Source organism: Cucurbita maxima, unplaced genomic scaffold, assembly GCF_002738345.1.
Source record: "Cucurbita maxima cultivar Rimu unplaced genomic scaffold, Cmax_1.0 Cma_Scf00016, whole genome shotgun sequence".
In the NCBI taxonomy this organism is placed as follows: Eukaryota; Viridiplantae; Streptophyta; class Magnoliopsida; order Cucurbitales; family Cucurbitaceae; genus Cucurbita; species Cucurbita maxima.
This window is the reverse complement of record NW_019272032.1, coordinates 3,013,098-3,032,401: the sequence shown is the minus strand read 5'-3', so window position 1 is coordinate 3,032,401 and position 19,304 is coordinate 3,013,098. Positions and strand designations below refer to the sequence as shown.

Sequence of the window (19,304 nt, the reverse complement as noted above, 5' to 3'; positions counted from 1 at the left end):
TTTTTTTTTTTTTTTTTTTTTTTTTTTTTTTTTTTTTTTTTTTTTTTTTAATTATTTAGAAAGATAGTTTTTTGCAAAATAGTTTTCTAAATAAGAGCGTCTCGTAATACTTTTGACTTTTCTCCCCAAAAAGTTGTTGGCTTGAAATCTTAATATTTGAAATGCCACATCCTTTTGACTTGTGACATGTCTAAATATTTATTATGGTTGATGGTGTTTTAGCTTTATAATATAGAAATTACAATCGGCTGCGAACTATTTTTTATTTAATTTTTAACAAAATTTAATTTATCGATTGGGTTGTTCTATTAACTTGGAGATGTAGTTGGCTGCCTAAATCCCTTTTATACATTTAAATATTTAATTAACTACATCAATGGTTTGACTAATTTTTGTTGAAGTTTGTTAATGATTTAAATAATGACGATTTTGCAATTTGTGTGGTGATCGCGTGGTGCAGCTGTGGCAATTGGAAACCCTTTTGCTACAGAAGGACACGTATCTGAATTACAGTCAAGCCCTCAGCTATACCAGCCAAGCACTGAGCCAGAACATACAGGGACTAAGGAGCAAAGGCCCCATAACAAGGCTAAGTACAAAACTGCTCTACTATTTGCAGGAGAATTGGAGGAGAATATGGGTGTTGACTTTATGGGTCACGATCATGGTTGGCCTTTTCGCGTGGAAATTCTTCCAATACAAGCGCAAGGCAGCGTACGAGGTCATGGGCTACTGTCTTCTTACGGCTAAGGGTGCGGCTGAGACCCTGAAGTTCAACATGGCCATCATTTTGCTGCCCGTATGTAGAAATACCATCACTTGGATAAGGTCGACCTGGCTGGGATATTTTGTACCATTTGATGACAATATCAATTTTCATAAGGTACACATATCCACATCCCTCGTTTCTTAATTTCCATTTTCCACACAATTGCTTGGCTTTATCCGGAATTATTAGTTTATTAGTGGTCAACCTGGTGCCTTCCTGTAATTAGGCCATTATTGTTGACGTAATGAAGAATGGAGATGACTAGCCGGTGCTACTTAGCTGTAAACGCCCAAGTAATGAGAACTTTGTGGTTTGCCAATTTATTTAGGTTGAACCATTTTTTTTTTCTTCAATTATTAATTTTGAATAGTTATTGCTGTCTTTTAAACAAATTTCTGAGAATAATGCTAAAGATAATCCCAAGAGTAAGTTGGCTTGACGCTTAGGCGACAAAAATGGCTGATTTGGTTCTAAATATAATTTGATTCAAACCTTTTTTAGTTCAAACTTTTAGCACTGATTCTACCTTTTATTTTATTTATATTTATATTACCAATGTCTTGTGACTAATTTTTTGTAGTATAAAATTTCATTTTGGGACTTATAATTAAATTTGTGTGTTGCATTCCAATGTGCCTTTCTTTTAGTATAACAAATCTGGGTGTATAACTCCGCGGATATGGGCATTCCAATGTACCTATTTATCCAAAGAATAGAAAGTTAATTATTCAATACACAGGTTTTGTTAGCCTATAAATTGAACTAAAGAATAAAGATAGCTTCAACAAAATTCAGCAGTCGTCATTGACTTGTTTGTTCAACCGAACAAAATCTTGACCAGTGAACAAATACCAAGGATTTTTCCTTCGATGCTTTTAGTTCCTGTAACAAAATCTCGTCATTGACTTGTTTGTTCAACTGTAACAATGTCTTGAAGGATAATATGATTTGGATATCAATCACCATAAGGTGAAAGATTTTTGCTAGTTTTTAAGTGCAACGACAAACTTATTTAGAATGTAAACTGCAATGATGACAAAGGTAATTTTTGGATGCCCTGAATTTAGTTTGTCTAAGAAGCCTGAGTCCATGAAATATGGAATATCAAGTATTTGACACTCTAAATTCAATTTTGTGCACTGCAGACGATTGCCGCAGCCATTGTATTTGGTGTCATTCTCCATGTGGGGAACCATCTTGCCTGTGATTTTCCAAGACTCGTACAGTCATCTAACGAAACCTACAATTACGTGAAGGACTACTTCGGCCCACAAAAGCCAACCTACTTAGATTTGGTTAAGGGATGGGAAGGTGTGACTGGTATACTAATGGTCATCTTCATGGCAGTAGCATTCACTCTAGCTACCCGATGGTTTAGGAGGAGCCTGATTAAGCTGCCCAAGCCGTTTGATAGGCTGACTGGTTTCAATGCCTTCTGGTATTCACACCACCTGTTTGTCATTGTTTACATCTTGCTCGTCATCCATGGCATATTCCTCTACCTTGAACACAGATGGTACCGTAAGACAGTAAGTATGATGATACTTACCTTTTAGTACTTCTCTATTTGGCTCAAACAGGGAATTTATTTTGCACTAACCAGGCAATTAGAAATGTTTGCTGAGGTACTGCTTTTTGCATGCAGACTTGGATGTATCTTGCCGTCCCAGTTTTACTATATGCTGGAGAAAGGACACTTAGATTCTTCCGCTCAGGCTTCTACAGTGTTCGGCTCCTCAAGGTTTCTGACAACACTCGCATTTGCAGTTATAATCCTTATGATATTGGCACATAATCTCTCTCTCTGATATAATGTCAAACTAGTCAAGACTAGACTTCAAAAAGTTCATGTCTTCCAACCGTTCCATGTGTCTGCTTTTCCAGGTGGCTATTTACCCGGGGAATGTTCTTGCTTTACAAATGTCTAAACCTCCTCAGTTCCGGTATAAGAGTGGACAGTACATGTTTGTCCAATGTCCTGCTGTGTCTCCATTTGAGTGGTAAATCCCACCATAACTCTTGCTAGACATTAAATGAATGAGCTTCTCTGTTACTCAATTATCTGATACTAAGAGGAGCCTTGACATTTGTGAATTTATGCAGTTTTTAATCACATTGTCATATCCTATTTATTATTTATGTCTATAATGTTCTGTCTAGTTCTTCACAAGTTTGTCACTATTTTTCAAGAATCTTGACTGAAACTTGTTGCGGTTCAGGAAGGAAATTTTTTGTGTGCGAAGGATTTATACTTCCATTAGATGTAATTTTCTATTGCGCCTATCATATTTGTCTGCAGGCATCCATTTTCGATTACTTCTGCTCCGGGAGATGACTATTTGAGTGTTCACATACGTCAACTGGGTGATTGGACACAAGAGTTAAAGAGAGTATTTGCTGAAGCCTGTGAGCCACCTGTTGCTGGGAAGAGTGGGTTGCTCAGGGCTGATGAAACGACCAAGAAGTGGTATGCACATCTTCAAATCTCTTCATTTCCGAATTGTGACCTTATCTCTGTGGAATACTCTTGATAGATTGATTTCACATGCAATGCATTGCAGTTTGCCGAAGCTCTTAATAGATGGACCTTATGGGGCGCCTGCTCAAGACTACAGAAATTATGATGTTCTATTACTTGTTGGTCTTGGTATTGGAGCAACACCTTTCATTAGCATCTTGAAGGATTTGCTTAACAACATTGTCAAAATGGAGGAGCAAGCAGTAAGTACCTGCATGCATCACTCCATCCTGAATTTTCAGTTAATATGTGCCTATTTAATTAGCAAAATCTTTGATTCGGAGCTTTATGCATAAACTTTTTCTTGTCATCTCTTATCATTAATATGATAATTATAAAGCTTTCCCTTCCTCAGGATTCAATTGAAGATGGCGGTAAAGAATCGGATCTCAGTTTTGGAAGCACAGACTCTTCCAATACTCCAAGGGTTTCTCCTAAGCAAAAGAAATTTGTGAAGACGACTAATGCTTACTTTTACTGGGTAACTAGGGAGCAGGGCTCGTTTGATTGGTTCAAAGGGGTCATGAATGAAGTCGCTGAGATGGACCAAAGGGTAATATTAGAACTTCAGTTAGATTATCATGTCTCTATGGATTCGTCTTTTAACCTTGTGACTTGAAACTTAGGGTGTCATTGAGATGCACAACTTCCTGACCAGTGTGTACGAGGAAGGAGACGCTAGATCAGCCCTCATCACGATGGTCCAAGCACTAAATCACGCAAAGAATGGGATGGATATAGTTTCTGGCACCCGGGTAAATTTCTACTTTCTAAGCAATTTTCTGATTGGCTTCTAAATTTTGGAGTGCACATTGTTTCTGGTATTAGGTACCGAATAAGTTTCTTGATCTTTTCTCGCGAACTTCAAAGAAACCAACGAATTCTAGTTGCACATTCAGGTTTCTAAATGATAGTAGCTAATTTCCCATCTTCTGAAAGGTCCTTTTCCTTTCCATGAATCAGGTCAGAACTCATTTTGCAAGGCCCAATTGGAAGAAAGTATTCTCCAGAATTTGTACCAAGCATTGCAATGCTAAAATAGGTGAGTACGCTTCAAAACATAACAGGAAGATAAACAACTGAATTTCCTAATCTAATTCCTCTCATTTTGACATTATTTGGGATCAGGAGTATTCTACTGTGGAGCTCCAATCCTTGCTAAAGAACTCAGCAACCTCTGCTATAAATTCAATCAACAAGGCCCAACTAAGTTTGACTTTCACAAGGAACACTTCTGAGAATACAGTTTGCGGGTACACATATTCGTAACTTTAACTTCTCCCCGTATATTTATGTATACCTGGAAGGCCTCTTCCCATTTGTCAGAAAAATTGTATAGTACAGTTTTTCGGCAGGAAAGGAAACAGAAATAACCTTGGAAATAGAAGAGAGTATATGTATAAAAATAATGAGACTTTGGCCATTTAGTACTTAGTACAACCGTGAAAATTCCTGGTTGAAGAAACGAAACGGAACTTAGTTGGAAATTATTCCTGGCCTGTGTTCAGGTTAGGATGATGCCTTGGGTCTTGTTTATTAAATTGATGGGAGGTGATGGACCTGTGCTGTCATGTTGTTAGGAGGCTACAGCTTCAATGAACTGGTTGGTTGATAATGACCCGATTGGAAGGTGATTGAGTAGTGGCCGTGGGCATTAGGACACAGTTTTGAAATCCCGAAAGCAAAAGCTGTAATAGTTTGTGGTGGAACTAGGAATTAGGATGCCTTTTCTTATCGGCTCTACTTCCTTTTTCTTCCATTTTGTTTCGTTTCGTTTTGTTTTGTTTTCTAAGATTATAGCTTTTAGGAATCCATCTATCTATATTGTCATTGCTGGTGTAGAGTTTCAGCTTTGATTCATTTATGTAAATATAAATCACAGTTATATATTTTGTTCATCAAATGGTCATTCTGTCCATATTTTTTGAATTTCTATCAATTTTCTTTTTTTCTTCGAGTTCAAACACGTGGGATAAAAGAAGTCATAGGCACTTGGGTTTAGAGTACTGGTCTTAACTAGTTAAGCTTGACTATAATCAGTTGTGCTATGTTCGAGTAGCTTAAGTTAAGCTTGACTATAACCAGTTGCGCTATGCGACTATAACCCTATGGTCGAGTAGCTCAAGTTAAAAGCTTGGCTATAACCCTATGCTAGAGTAGCTCAAGTTAAGCTTTGGACTATATCAAGCTCACGTAGCTAAAATATGTATTAGAGGTGAAATGCCCTTGACATGTAGTCAATCCATCAGCTCAGCAGCTTATGTGCTGGCGCGTGACCTGGCGGTCCCATCACCACTGCCGGACATGTGGCCCCTTGATGTGACACTTTGGTTAGCCAAAGGCAACATGCGTGGCCTGAAACAGACACCCCGCCGGCTCACTCCATAACCGTCTACGGACTCCTTCCATTCCCACTAATTTCAGTAACCGCTCTTCCACTCTCCCTATAAAATCCTTTCTTTTTTTCTTCTTCTTCCTCTCTTCTCTGCAACAACAATGGGCGAACACACCCACAGCTTTCCATTGCCACACTCCCAAGCTCACCACAAAACTCCCAAAAACGAACCATCCAACAAATGCTTCATCTACCTCTTCTCCGCCTTCGTCTTCCTCTGCGTCGCCCTTCTGATCTTCTCTCTCATCGTTGTGCGCGTTAATTCCCCGACCATCGACCTCTCTTCCATCTCCGTCCGTAAGTTTTCCATCTCTAATACTAATTCCTCTTCCTCCTCGCTTAATCTGACCTTGATTGCTGAATTCTCCGTCGACAATTCGAACTTCAGTCCCTTCATTTTCGATTACGTCACCGTCGTTTTCATGTACGGCGGCGTCATCGTCGGCGAAAGGAGTACTGGCGGGGGTAGGGCTGAGGCGAAGGGGACGACGAGGATGAATGTTTCTGTTGAAGCTTCTGTGGAGAATGTTAGCAGCGATTTGAATGGTTCGGGGATTTTGAATATGAGTAGCTTTGCGAAATTTGGAGGGAGAATTCGTTTGATTCATGTTTTAAGGAAGAGGATTTGGTCGGAGATTAGTTGTTCCATTAATCTGGATTTGAACACTCATCAAATTCAGCCTCGTTGGGTTTGTGAGTGATTTAGAATCATAATTTTTGATGAACTCGAGAACCCTAATTACTCTCTATTTTTTTTGTGATATTATGTTCATTTAAATTTTTGTCAGAGACAATTAAAACCCATTGAAGAACTAAATTAATGGAAAAAATGAACCACCGTTTTATCATATCCCCTTCCACTTCTATAAAACCATTCCTTTCACAGCCCTACAAATCCCCTCATCCTCCTCCACCACCAACCGGAATTAATGGCGGCCGACGAAACATCTGGCGACCTGCCGGCGACACTCCGACCAAGGCGAAAAGCATCAGAAAAATACATCAATACCTCCTGCATTTACCTCTTTGCTATCGCTTCCATCGCCTGCATCGTCGCCCTGACCCTCGGTCTTCCGTCGCAGTAAAAAATCTGCACTACGGCTTCTCGTCGACCCCTTCCATGGACGCCACATTAATCGCCGAATTAACACGGGAAAATCCCAATTTCGGGCAGTTCAAGTACGAGGAAAAAGACGAACATCACGTCGATTTACATCGGCGAGGTGAAAAGGGTCTCTCTGTAAATGCAATGAGTATTAAAAAAACGAAGTTTACAGTGAAAAAGTGAAACCAAATCCGAGCTTCGTTAATGGTGTGTTACTTCAGCCACAATTTGGGAAGGTAGAAGACGATGAATATGAGCTGCATCACGGAATTTGAGGGAAGGGTTCATTTATTGAAATGGTTTAAGGTGAAAAAGATTTCTGCGTTGGAAGTGTGTACTATGTCGACCTTGAATTTGACCTCCCATGGCGTCCAAAATCTTTGCTCGCTCGTAGAGGAAGATCTTTTATTAAATTTCTTTAATTAACGATTTTTTCAATCATGATTTAGTTAATTTTCATGTAAAAAAAAATGCCTCTCCTACATATAGATGTTTTAAAGTTATTTTAAATGGAGAAAAAACTATTTTATGATTTATTCGAAAAAAAAAACTATTTTATAATTATCATTCTCACCATTCTTCTTGCTTTGAAAGTCTATGCATAATTGGTATTTCCTAATTTAATTCGTTTTAAAAAGAAATTAAAAAGTAAAAAAAGAAAAAAAAAATTACGATAATTCCACGTTGGACTTTTTTTTTTCCACACTTTCGCTTTTGATTTTTCTTATAATTTGTGTTTATCTTTAGGTCGAATTTTATAATTAATGAAAATGTAACATGTATTTTTAAAAAAATATATCAATAAATATAAATACTTTTTATTTATTTATTTAGGATAATTCGACGGACTACCATTAATGGATATATTAAAAATCATATTTTATTACATTTTATTTAATATTATTTTAAAATAAATCATAAAACACAATTAAATTATTATTTTTCATACTTCAAACCTTTATAAATGATTACCATAATTAAAAAACTCATAATTTTAAAAACTTTAATTATTCTCATAATTTATACAATTTTTTTCAAATTTGATTTATATAATTTTAATTTTTTTTAAATTTTGTTCTATATAATTTGGTCAAATATTTTAAAATAAATCAATAATATGAATAGTAATATTTATTTTTTGTTTAGAAAATTCAATGCTGAAATGAAAAATTCTAAATTTAAAAAATACCAAATTTTGTAATTTAAAATTATTTATATTCATATCCTTCTTGACGTACAAGTTATTCAAAGCTGATCGAGTCAACCTTTTGCCCAAATCAACACGCATTTTTGACAAACTAATTATTTTAAAAAACACTGACTTTTATAATTCAAAAATAAAATAAAAAAACTAAAAAATAAAAATGAATTTGAATCCCAACAATTAAATACCCAACATATCCCTTCTTTTACGATCATTTCCCCATAGCCATGCCCGAGAAAGACCAGGTCAAACCCTTGGCTTCCCCCGCCACCCATCTCCGGAGCGACGACGATCAGTTTCTTCCTCCTCCGGCCAAGCTCCGCCTCCATAGAAACAAATACATCATGTGCTCCGGCTGCTTCGCCGCACTCCTCTTAATCCTCGCCGTTATCGGCATCGTCCTCGGCTTCACCGTCCTCCATATCAAAACCCCAGATCTCAAAATTGACAAGCTCTCGTTTTCAAATACTACTTCGAGTAAGTTTAATGTTCGAAGAATTTGATTAGGTCAAAAAAAAAAAAAATAGAGTATTGTTAGGTATTTAATTTAATTATTTGTGTTAGTTCAGATCATCCAATTATTTAAGCTTCTCGCTTAGTTTTTGTACTTGAATGAGTTTTAATAATCATCTAAAATTCACCGTTCTTCTTTCTCAGACGGCGGTATAATCATTGTGGCTAGTGTCTTCGTGCGGAATCCTAATGTTGCATCATTCAAATACTCAAAAGCCACGATGATGATTTACTACCACGGCGCGATGATCGGAGAGGGGGAGACGCCGGGGGGAGAGGCGAAGGCAAAGGACACGATGACGATGAATGTGACTGTGGAGATCAAGGCGGAGGAAATGGATGAGGGTTTGAGTTTGATGGAGGATTTGAAGTCGGGAGGTTTGAATATCAGTAGCTACATGGAAATCCCAGGAAGGGTCAAAATAATTGGATTCATCAAGAAAATGTTTGAAGTTAAATTAGAGTGTTCATTCACTTACAATGCTAAAACCCAAACGATTGAAAAGGAAGATTGTGATGAACGTGTAAAAATATCTGATTAATGAAGGATTATAGGAGGAATTTGAAACCATATGACTACTAAGTTCATAGTTTTGGATTACGAGGAGTATTAAAATTTATAACTATAGTGCGTTCGTTAGCTATTCATTTTGTGGAATATATTACTTTTTTACTTTGCTTATGTAATTATATTAGTAGAATTTGTTTGACCCTGAGTTAGTGTGATTCCCAAACTTTTGTAACGACTCATGTCTAGGATTTGATATGCTCACGTTACTTACTCTTTGTTTCTTAAATTGAAAACTATTCCCACAAACTAACCCGAGTTCTTACGGCATGCTTTGTTCTTACTCGCATGCACCCTAGAAAAATTATCAAGAGGTCACGTGCAACATAGAATTGTTCGAAGCAAAATATACTTAATCATGAAGATCTTTCTTAGCTATCATATTATCAGGATCCCTCTCATTTGGAAGTGATCTCGGTTCATTCATGTACCCCTCATTTGCTCGAGTGTCATATACCTACCAGCTTTCACATTAGTTTGTTTTCGAACCACATCTTATTGAGAGAGGTACCGTTCTAATACCATTTGCAACGTCCCATGCTCAGTATTCAAAGCCATCAGGTGTCGAATCTAGATTACAAATTTTGATCTATCCTAGACATGACGCGTTACAATTTTGATGGACCCTTTGATGGACCCTAAAAGCTTGGTAAAATTTTTAGAATGACCCACTAATCCAAAACCAACTTGGTGTGTTGGGTCGTCCCTTCTAAAGTTGGTATGAATTTAAAGTCGTGACTTTTTAAACTTTACATTAACTAACTATTGAGAAAAAAGAAAAAGAAAAAGAAATTGTTTGAAAAAAGAAGGCTAGATGGGCAATTAATTATTTTATTAGTGGGGACAAAATTATAGACATCATTTTTTCTCCTTCCCGATAATCAAATTCAAAAGGTGACATCATAATCGAATAGTCAAACTATACGTCGAACTATACATCGAATTGTTTACGGTCAAAAAGACAAAGCCGTCTAAATTTCGTTTACGGTGGATACCTAGGCACCCAGAGACGAGGAAGGGCGTAGTAAGCGACGAAATGCTTCGGGGAGTTGAAAATAAGCGTAGATCCGGAGATTCCCGAATAGGTCAACCTTTCAAACTGCTGCTGAATCCATGGGCAGGCAAGAGACAACCTGGCGAACTGAAACATCTTAGTAGCCAGAGGAAAAGAAAGCAAAAGCGATTCTCGTAGTAGCGGCGAGCGAAATGGGAGCAGCCTAAACCGTGAAAACGGGGTTGTGGGAGAGCAATACAAGCGTCGTGCTGCTAGGCGAAGCGGTGGAGTGCTGCACCCTAGATGGCGAGAGTCCAGTAGCCGAAAGCATCACTAGCTTACGCTCTGACCCGAGTAGCATGGGGCACGTGGAATCCCGTGTGAATCAGCAAGAACCACCTTGCAATTTATTATATGCTCTAGATCTTCTAATATGCAACATCAAAATTCAACGTTTAGAATATTTTAAATATTTAAGTTCTAAAAAAAAAAAAAAAAAAAAAAATATATATATATATATATATATATAACTATACTCGATTGTAGTCTCGTTTAAATCTTTTTTAATTAGGCAGACAATTATTATTATTAAATAAGGGCATAAATGGCTCAAGTGAGATCTAAATAATAATCTAAATAAATAAATTAATAAATGCATAGTATGGTAGGAAAATTGTATAAATAAAATATTTTAAATAATTTTATTACATTTTCTTAAAATGAGAATTTTATTTTTATTAATTTAGTTAAAATAATTTTATGAAATTATGATTTATTAAGTGAAAAAAATCTCTATATAAGAACTTATTAGTTACTATTTAATTTTTAATTTGAGATGGAAATAAGCTTCGAGTTGATAATATTAAAATATTGATTCTGTGGGCGAGATATTTATGAACCATGCTAGCTTTGTTAGAAATATTTTTTTATTACTCAACAAATTACCAAAATTAGAAACACAATTGATTAACCAACCAACTTTATTAACAAACCAATTGAAGTAAGAAAAAATGGAAGGAGTTTTTGATGTTTGATCTTCTGAACAAATTTCAACTTATTAAAGAGATATATAAGCAACCTTTGGGATATGCTTCTCTCACCCGGATTCATAAAAGAGAAGAAAAAATGGGAAGAATTTTTCAAGTTGTTTTTTTTCTAGCACTGTTTGTGTTTTTATCTCCTTATGTTTATTCTTTACCGTTGTCAACAAAAGAAAAGTGGATCATTGATTCGACAACAGGGCGTCGAGTGAAGCTTGTGTGCGTGAATTGGCCTTCCCACACACAGAGCATGCTAATAGAAGGTCTCAACCACAGGCCATTAAAAGAGCTAGCAGATGAGGCAATCAAGTTGAGGTTTAATTGTGTACGACTCACGTATGCAACTCAAATGTTCACTCGTTATGCAAATAGGACAGTTGAAGAGAATTTTGACCTTCTTGATTTAGAACAAGCAAAAGCTGGATTGGCTCAAAATAATCCTTTTGTGTTGAACAAGACTATTGCTGAAGCTTATGAAGCTGTTGTTGATGTGCTTGGAGAGAGTGGTTTAATGGTGATTGCAGACAACCATATTAGTCAGCCAAGATGGTGTTGCTCTCTTGATGATGGCAATGGCTTCTTTGGAGACCGCTATTTTGACCCTCAAGAATGGCTACAAGGTCTTAGCTTAGTCGCTCAACGCTTTTCCAAGAAATCAACTGTACGTAAACATTTAAGGAAAATTTTCAAACTCTTAAAGACTTCTATAATTTTTCATTAACAAAAGATTTTTTTTTTGTTTTTGTTTTTTTTTATGACATTTAGGTGGTTGGAATGAGCTTACGAAATGAGATACGAGGAACCAATGAAAATGCAAATGATTGGAACAATTATGTTACTCAAGGAGTAACAACAATCCACAACATTAACCCAAATGTTTTAGTGATTGTTTCGGGCCTAAATTATGATAATGATCTTCGATGCTTAAAAGAGAAGCCCTTGAATGTAAGCACCTTAGACAACAAGTTGGTTTTTGAAGTGCACTTGTATTCGTTTAGTGGAGATCCAGAGAGTAAATTCATAAACCAACCACTAAATAATATCTGTGCAAATATTATCAATGGCTTTGTAGACCATGCTGAATTTGTAACGGAAGGATCAAACCCATTTCCTTTGTTTGTCAGCGAATATGGGTATGATCAAAGAGAGGTTAACGATGCAGAAAACCGGTTCATGAGTTGCTTCACAGCTCATCTTGCACAAAAAGATTTAGATTGGGCATTATGGACTTGGCAAGGTAGCTATTATTATAGGGAAGGTCAAGCAGAGCCGGGAGAAACTTTTGGAGTTCTCGACTCCAATTGGACTCAAATTAAAAATCCTAACTTTGTCCAGAAGTTTCAGCTATTGCAGACTATGTTACAAGGTAAGCATAAATATACTAATGATTTTGAATATATGGATCTATAACAAGTGTATAAGAAATTCTTTTATGGTGCACAGATCCAAATTCCAATGCATCGTTCTCGTATGTTATATATCATCCACAAAGTGGCCAATGCATCCAAGTCTCAAATGACAACAAAGATATTTTCATGGGTAATTGCTCTATCTCAAGTCGATGGACTCATGACAACGATAGCACTCCAATTAGGATGTCAAGCATGGGTTTATGCTTAAAAACAATTGGAGAAGGCCTTACGCCATCTCTCTCAACAGACTGCTTAGGCCCACAGAGTTCTTGGAGCGCCATTTCAAACACTAAGCTTCATTTGGCCACCATATCTCAAGATGGGAAAAGTCTTTGCTTGCAGGTCGAAAGCTCTAATTCTTCAAAAATTGTGACAAACTCGTGTATTTGCACTAATGGTGCTCCAAATTGCCTCCAAGATACCCGAAGTCAATGGTTTGAACTTGTTAAAACCAACACATTGTGAGTTGCTTATGTATTATGAAGAATAAATATACGACATGCCAACTTTGAATTGACTCCTATTTTATCTCTAATTCTATTCAGGTTCACGTTTTATAAACATATTAAAAATTAAACAATGATTGTATAAAAGATTGGACATATAATAAATAATAGAAAAGTTTATTGATCGTTTAATTACGATTTTAAGCATAAAATCGATCCTAATATAACCTCGACATTTACAAAACTTTCATGTCAACCCTGACTAGGATATTATTGACAAAATTCTAAATTCTTATTAAACTAATTAATAAACTAAGCCACGTTGGTTGGAACAAGCTTGAACCATTGACTCTGAGGATCATCCATGCAACTCTCTGCATCTAGACAAATACATTTCTTCACAATAATTGAAGTATCAGATTCCTTCTCCAAGCAAAAACTATCTTCGCCAACTTTTGTAGACAATTGGAGCTTTGCTTTGGAAGCCACTGTCCAATTGTATTCGTCACCGGAGCAGTCAGTGGATACGATTGGCGATTTGCCATCTCCAGCAGACTTCAAACACTGCCCGTTTGATAACAACTTCATCGGACTTGCATCTCCACTATGGTTCCATTGGGTTGGAGTGGCACAATCGCCGAGTTCAATTCCTCCTTTGCCATCGGATTTGACACATTGCCCTGATACCGGATGTAGCATTATGTATGACATTGGTGCTTTGGAATTTAGATCTGCAAAAATAAGAGCTTTAGTTTCAAATTCTAACCAAACATGTTATAATATTTAGAAGCAACCAATTAACCTTGATTCACTCTCTTGATAAGTTGAAGCATTTGTTTAAGTTTTGGGTTACGATCTTTAGTCCAAGAGTGATCCATAACACCAAAACTTTCATCAGGATCTTCATGACCTTGCCTATACATATAACTTCCTTGGAACGCCCACAAGGCCCAATCAATATCCTTCTCCGCAATTCGAGCCAAAAAGCAGCTCATGAACCGATTCTCAGCCTCGTTGCTCCCCGATTGATCATACCCAAATTCACTAATGAACAAAGGATACGGATTCTTCATGTCCACCACGAACCCAGCTTCTCGTTCAAACTTCTCCATAATTTCGTTGCATATTATGTTTAACGGCTTCTTCACAAATTTGCTTTCGTTATCCCCACTAAACGAGTAGAGATGTGCTTCCAACACTACTTTGTTCTGAAAGGTGTAGCCTAGTGGCTTTTTCTTTAGTTGACTTAAATCATTGCCATAGTTTAATCCAGAAATGATTATGAGAAGATTTGGGTTTATTCTATGGATTAGTTGGCTTCCTCTTCTCATGTAATAGCACCAAGCATCGTTGTTTGTAAATGGCCCTCGAAGCTCGTTTCTTAGACTCATTCCTATCACCTTTTACAGAGAATAAAGAGAGATTAGAATACAATATAAATATTATAGAAATATGCTCGTTAAAAATGCATAAAACTCACATGTGGGTTACAAGTGAATTGCGCAGCAACAAATGACAAGCCTTGAAGCCATTCATTAGGGTTGAAATTGCGATCTCCAAAGAAACCATTGCCATCATCGAGAGAGCAACACCACCTCGGCTGACTAATATGATTATCTAAAATAACCATGATGCCTTCCGAGCCCAAACAATTAATAACGGTTTGAAATGCCTTAGCAACAGTCATTTTCAGTATCTCAGGGTTGTGCTTTGCAACTCCAGTCTTGACATCAGCAATATCTAGACCATCTAAAACATCACCAACACACTCATATGCATAACGAGTAAACATATAAACAGACCAAGTCAATCGAACACAATTGAATTGGCGACTAGTGATCTCAGACGCCAACTCTTTCAATGGGCGTTTGTCGAGTCCTTGAGCAACCATGGACTGTGCATGCGATACCAAATTGACACAACTCAACTTCACACGATCTCCTGTTCGAGCATCTACAATCCATCTTCCACTAGTGGAAAGAGGCAAGGATTGAGAAAAAGCGAACAAGGAAACAAGGATTAAAGAAATCAGAGAGAGTGATTTTGCCATTGTGCTTAACCGAAGAAAATGAGGAAGTACGAGGAATAAAAAGGCTATCAGGTGCTCTATTTATACTATTTTTTGTTTTATATTTTTTTTTTTACATTCATAATTTTTTTGGATTTGAAATCCAATTTTATAGCATTTTTCAGTTTTGATTTTATTTATTTTTCTTTGCTTTCTATTTATAGTTTGTACGAGGTTTGAAATGAAGCCCACTAGTCAATGTGTAATGTAGGAGCAGCATCATTTTCATTATACGTCTCTCTAAGTATGTATCAATTATAGGTATAGGTGTGCATGCGAGTGAAATTTCATAAAAAAGAACTTAGTTACTATTTCAAATTCATATCGAAGGCTGGAATGAGATGAATGTTGTCCGTTGATCTAATTAAATATTGGACGAACATCTGATGATCCTGTATAGTTATTATTATTATTATTATTTGGGCTTGGTTTTAATTTATAAACTAATATATGAATTAAAAACTAAAATGTGTCTATTGTATTATGTTAAAATAATATTTGTTTGGAGTTAAAATCAAAGACTAAAAAATAGGAGAGTTTTGGATCCTGGTTAGAAAAAGAATCATGAACGTCAGTACAAACCACGTGGCAGCAGATAAAAACAAGGAAGGAGATTTAATTTAATGGATAAAAAAGGCTCCAGTTAGAGGTGGTGGAAGTCACGTGGCGAGCCTTGTGGTTTGAATTTTGTACGGGATTCTTTTGATTAAAAATAATAATAAAAAGCGTGACGTGTTCGAATCGCAATGGACTTCTTAATGGAGTCTTCTTTGTGGCTATCAACGCAAAACCTAAAAATGAAATGATGGTGGGGCTCTAAATCTGGCCCGCCCTGGTTTTCAACGGCTCAGATTCTTCTTCTAGATTCATCCATTATTCATTGACACACAGCAACGGAATCACACCTTGCTCTGGGTTTGTGGATTTAGCGGAACACGGACAAAAAAGGGGTTTTCAGTTTTCATTTTGATCCGTTTTTTCTCACTTCCTGAACGGTTGCAAGTGATTTTTGGGATCTGTTGTAGCTTGTTCTTGGTGATTCTGGCAGCCATGACGGAGCATCACGAGCACGAGCATGAGGAGCCCAAAGCCGAGTCGTTGATTGACAAGATTGCCGAGAAGATTCACGCTCATGATTCCTCTTCTTCCGATTCCGAGGATGATAAGGGGAGTGCTTCTGCTACTATCAAATCTAAGATTTATCGCCTCTTCGGCAGGGAAAGGCCCGTCCACAAGGTTTTTGGTGGTGGGAAACGTAAGTAATTCTCATTATTTTGTTTTCAGAGTTTGCTCTCATCTCCTTATGGTGGAAATTATGTGACTGGTTTTCGTGTTTCGATTTCAGTGTCTTGGTTTGTTTTGTTTACTTCTAAGTGGATTTACTGTTTGAAGAAATTTCAGGATGTTGAATTCGGATTATCTTTGAATTTCTTCTTTTTCTATTGAAATTATTTGATTCCGAAGTGGATCGGTTATCTCTCAGAGAAACTTTCAGTTGAGTTTCATAGATCTAGATCTATTTACAGTTCTGGCTTAGGCTTTTAAGTCGATCCTGTTTCATTCTCCTATACTTGTTCTACAATGCTCTATTTCTTGGATTTTCAATTTCGGGATGCGAGATTGCTAGATATTATCTTTTGCTTGATTTCTTTAGCATGGTGTCATTGTTCTTTTACAAAATTGAACTACGAACTTCAAACCATTCGAGAATTGTCGAGTATTAATCCTCTTCCCGTTCCATGGTAGCACGAAAATCACTCTGGGTTAAGAAAATTTTGATGTTATACGAAGTCAATTTTCGTTGATGTATCTCATTATCATTGTTTTCCTTCCTTTATCCCAATCTCTTCTCTACAGCGGCTGATATCTTCCTGTGGAGAAACAAAAAGGTCTCCGGTGGAGTTCTAGGAGGAGCCACAGTTGCATGGATTTTGTTTGAGCTGCTTGAGTATCACTTTCTGACCTTGATTTGCCACATTTTGATGGCTGCTCTGGCAGTAGTGTTTTTGTGGTCTAATGCTTCTTTCTTCATTAACAAGTATGTTTTTCTAGCTTGCCATTCAATTCATCTTTTGAATGTTTGCTTAGCCGCTGTCTATGGCTGACACCTTTTCCGCACAGGTCTCTGCCACACATCCCTCAAGTTCACATTCCAGAGGGGCCAGTTAAAGAGATTGCCTCTGCTTTGAGAGTTGAGATCAATAGGGGCATCGCTGTGTTGAGAGAAATTGCATCTGGAAGAGATCTGAAGAGCTTTCTTTCTGTATGTTAACTTCTACCTCTTGGAATCTTGTTCATAAAGGCAGTTTCTAGCTTTAAGAAATCATCTCATGAAAATTAAGCTTATGTTATACGATTTTATCTTAAGAACTCATACTCTCATAATTTTGTTTGCTAGGCAATTGCTGGTTTGTGGGTTCTGTCCATCGTAGGAAGTTGGTTCAACTTCCTTACCCTGCTATATATTGGTGAGGAAGTTGATACATAATTAGTTGTGAATTCCCATTAGTCTTGTCCATTTTAGTGACTTTTGTTGTGCAATCAAATATGTAACAGGAGTCATTTTGCTCTTCACTGTGCCTGTGTTCTACGAGAAATACGACGACAAGGTCGATGCGTATGCAGAGAAGGCAATGGCAGAGCTGAAGAAGCAGTATGCAGTGTTTGATGCAAAAGTGTTGTCTAAAATCCCAAGAGGACCACTGAAGGACAAGAAGATTGCCTGAGGAGGCGATGTCCGGAGTGTTGTGGTGGTAGCAGGTCCTGTTTTTTATCAAACTCTATGAACTTGGTAGGCTTTTTGTCGTTGGCGTTCTGAAGTTTCATCCATGAAAGAATCTGTTTTTTAGTTGTGTTCTCATCGGTGGGGTTGGCAATGTGGACTAATTTGTGGATTGCTGATAATACACATGATTTTGTTACACTATTTAATGGCCCTGTTTTATATGTTAAGCCTTGGTGAAGCACAATTTGATAGGTTTGATTGATGATATAAAGTGAGAGTTTCATTCTGGTTGGGCTATTAGTGATGTGAACTGTGCAGGGATAAGAATGTTGTGAGATCTTCTCATGGATCCTTCATTCTACAAGCATTTCATAATTTTGTTGTTCTTTTTTTTGTATTATTATAATTTTAATTTTTTTATGGAATGCTAATGGATGATTTAGTTATTAAGACAATTCTTGTTATTTCAAATATTTTATTCAACATTTTAATATCTATGCTATGCTTTTAATATTTATAAAAAAATTAAGGTCAAAATACTCTTTTCTTTTGTATGTGTACTTTAGAATTTGTTCGATATCAATCTACTTTTAATAAACTTTAAAATTTTATTGATGACTTTTTCATTTAAAAAAAAAAAAATGGGACACTTACGACTTTTATATATAATATTTGGAAATATTTCTCATTCTTTTTATATCAAAATATTAATATTCTACTCATTTTAGTTAAATTAAAATTAACCTTTTTTTTTTAGCATTGATATACAATATATCTATTTTTGTTAAAACAACTAAAGTAATATGTTTGCCGGGAGTCGAGAGTCTAAGGCAATTATCCTAACCGTTGGACTACAAACGTTGTTGGAAGCCAAGCTGATGTAATGCATTTGCCAAGCTTTAACGAAAAATAGGAGGAAAAAAAAAAAAGAAATTTTTTAAGATTCCTACTATCTTTTTTAATACTAATTACCCACAAATTGAAGATAAAATTGAGTCAGAAGATTGAATAAAATATTTTAAATTTTTATTCGATGCAATTATAACTCCTGACAACGATAAAACAAGTACTCAAAACTCGATTGGATTAAAAGAAATCCATAAAGAAGTTTCTCGATGGTCATACAAATTAATCTACGAGTTAGAACGCCGGGAGAGAAGAAGAACAAGAAAAAGAAGACGAAGAAGACAAAAAAAAGACGGCGCAAGATCATCAAATTCGTTCAAGAAAAGCCAAACGTGTCGTAATTTTAATAACAATCTAAACTCTGAAGATCAAGATATTGATATCACAAATCAAGATATTGATATCACAAATACTGATGATTCTGACGAAATTGTTTTGCTACGGTATTCCCAATTATCGGAGAGTCAAACCCGGATCTATTGCTCGGAAGGCAATTATCCTAACTGTTGGACTACAAATGTTGTTGGAAGCCAAGCTGATGTTGGACTACAAACGCGGTTGGAAGCCAAGCTGATGTAATACATTTGCCGAGTTTTAACAAAAAAAAAAAAAAAAAAAAAAAAAAAAAAAAAAAAAAAAAA

At 36.4% G+C, this 19,304-nt stretch overlaps 5 protein-coding genes and 1 pseudogene across 6 annotated transcripts in view; 5 read left to right on the top strand and 1 right to left on the bottom strand.

The window, feature by feature from the left end:
* Positions 1-5,219, top strand: part of LOC111491144 (respiratory burst oxidase homolog protein A) — an 8,436-nt gene extending 3,217 nt beyond the window's left edge. Inside the window, exons 5-14 of one of the 2 annotated variants that reach the window (XM_023139917.1) lie at positions 461-883; positions 1,915-2,298; positions 2,415-2,510; positions 2,654-2,769; positions 3,069-3,236; positions 3,331-3,490; positions 3,628-3,840; positions 3,914-4,042; positions 4,251-4,329; positions 4,416-5,219. In XM_023139917.1, coding sequence (XP_022995685.1) covers positions 461-883; positions 1,915-2,298; positions 2,415-2,510; positions 2,654-2,769; positions 3,069-3,236; positions 3,331-3,490; positions 3,628-3,840; positions 3,914-4,042; positions 4,251-4,329; positions 4,416-4,525 — 1,878 coding nt within the window. In that variant the 3' untranslated portion in view covers positions 4,526-5,219. The remainder of the gene's footprint in view (positions 1-460; positions 884-1,914; positions 2,299-2,414; positions 2,511-2,653; positions 2,770-3,068; positions 3,237-3,330; positions 3,491-3,627; positions 3,841-3,913; positions 4,043-4,250; positions 4,330-4,415) is intronic. The other variant, XM_023139918.1, reaches the window with a different exon arrangement.
* Positions 5,220-6,595: 1,376 nt separating this feature from the next.
* Positions 6,596-7,213, top strand: LOC111491406 (annotated as a pseudogene).
* A 963-nt stretch (positions 7,214-8,176) lies between these two features.
* On the top strand, positions 8,177-9,217 carry LOC111491239. Its single transcript, XM_023140047.1, has 2 exons — positions 8,177-8,468; positions 8,649-9,217. Exons 1-2 carry the CDS (start codon positions 8,219-8,221, stop codon positions 9,044-9,046), a joined length of 648 nt encoding a protein of 215 aa, XP_022995815.1. The 5' UTR covers positions 8,177-8,218; the 3' UTR covers positions 9,047-9,217.
* Positions 9,218-11,182: 1,965 nt separating this feature from the next.
* LOC111491191 (major extracellular endoglucanase-like) lies at positions 11,183-13,053 on the top strand. Its single transcript, XM_023139984.1, has 3 exons — positions 11,183-11,767; positions 11,872-12,472; positions 12,550-13,053. Exons 1-3 carry the CDS (start codon positions 11,192-11,194, stop codon positions 12,981-12,983), a joined length of 1,611 nt encoding a protein of 536 aa, XP_022995752.1. The 5' UTR covers positions 11,183-11,191; the 3' UTR covers positions 12,984-13,053.
* Positions 13,054-13,276: 223 nt separating this feature from the next.
* LOC111491432 (major extracellular endoglucanase-like) lies at positions 13,277-14,957 on the bottom strand. The gene is made up of 3 exons (XM_023140346.1): positions 14,445-14,957; positions 13,767-14,364; positions 13,277-13,695 (listed from the first exon to the last, which is right to left on the bottom strand). Exons 1-3 carry the CDS (start codon positions 14,853-14,855, stop codon positions 13,277-13,279), a joined length of 1,428 nt encoding a protein of 475 aa, XP_022996114.1. The 5' UTR covers positions 14,856-14,957.
* Positions 14,958-15,910: 953 nt separating this feature from the next.
* On the top strand, positions 15,911-18,051 carry LOC111491582 (reticulon-like protein B2). The gene is made up of 5 exons (XM_023140550.1): positions 15,911-16,287; positions 16,890-17,070; positions 17,154-17,295; positions 17,431-17,500; positions 17,589-18,051. Exons 1-5 carry the CDS (start codon positions 16,083-16,085, stop codon positions 17,756-17,758), a joined length of 768 nt encoding a protein of 255 aa, XP_022996318.1. The 5' UTR covers positions 15,911-16,082; the 3' UTR covers positions 17,759-18,051.
* Positions 18,052-19,304: the final 1,253 nt, after the last annotated feature.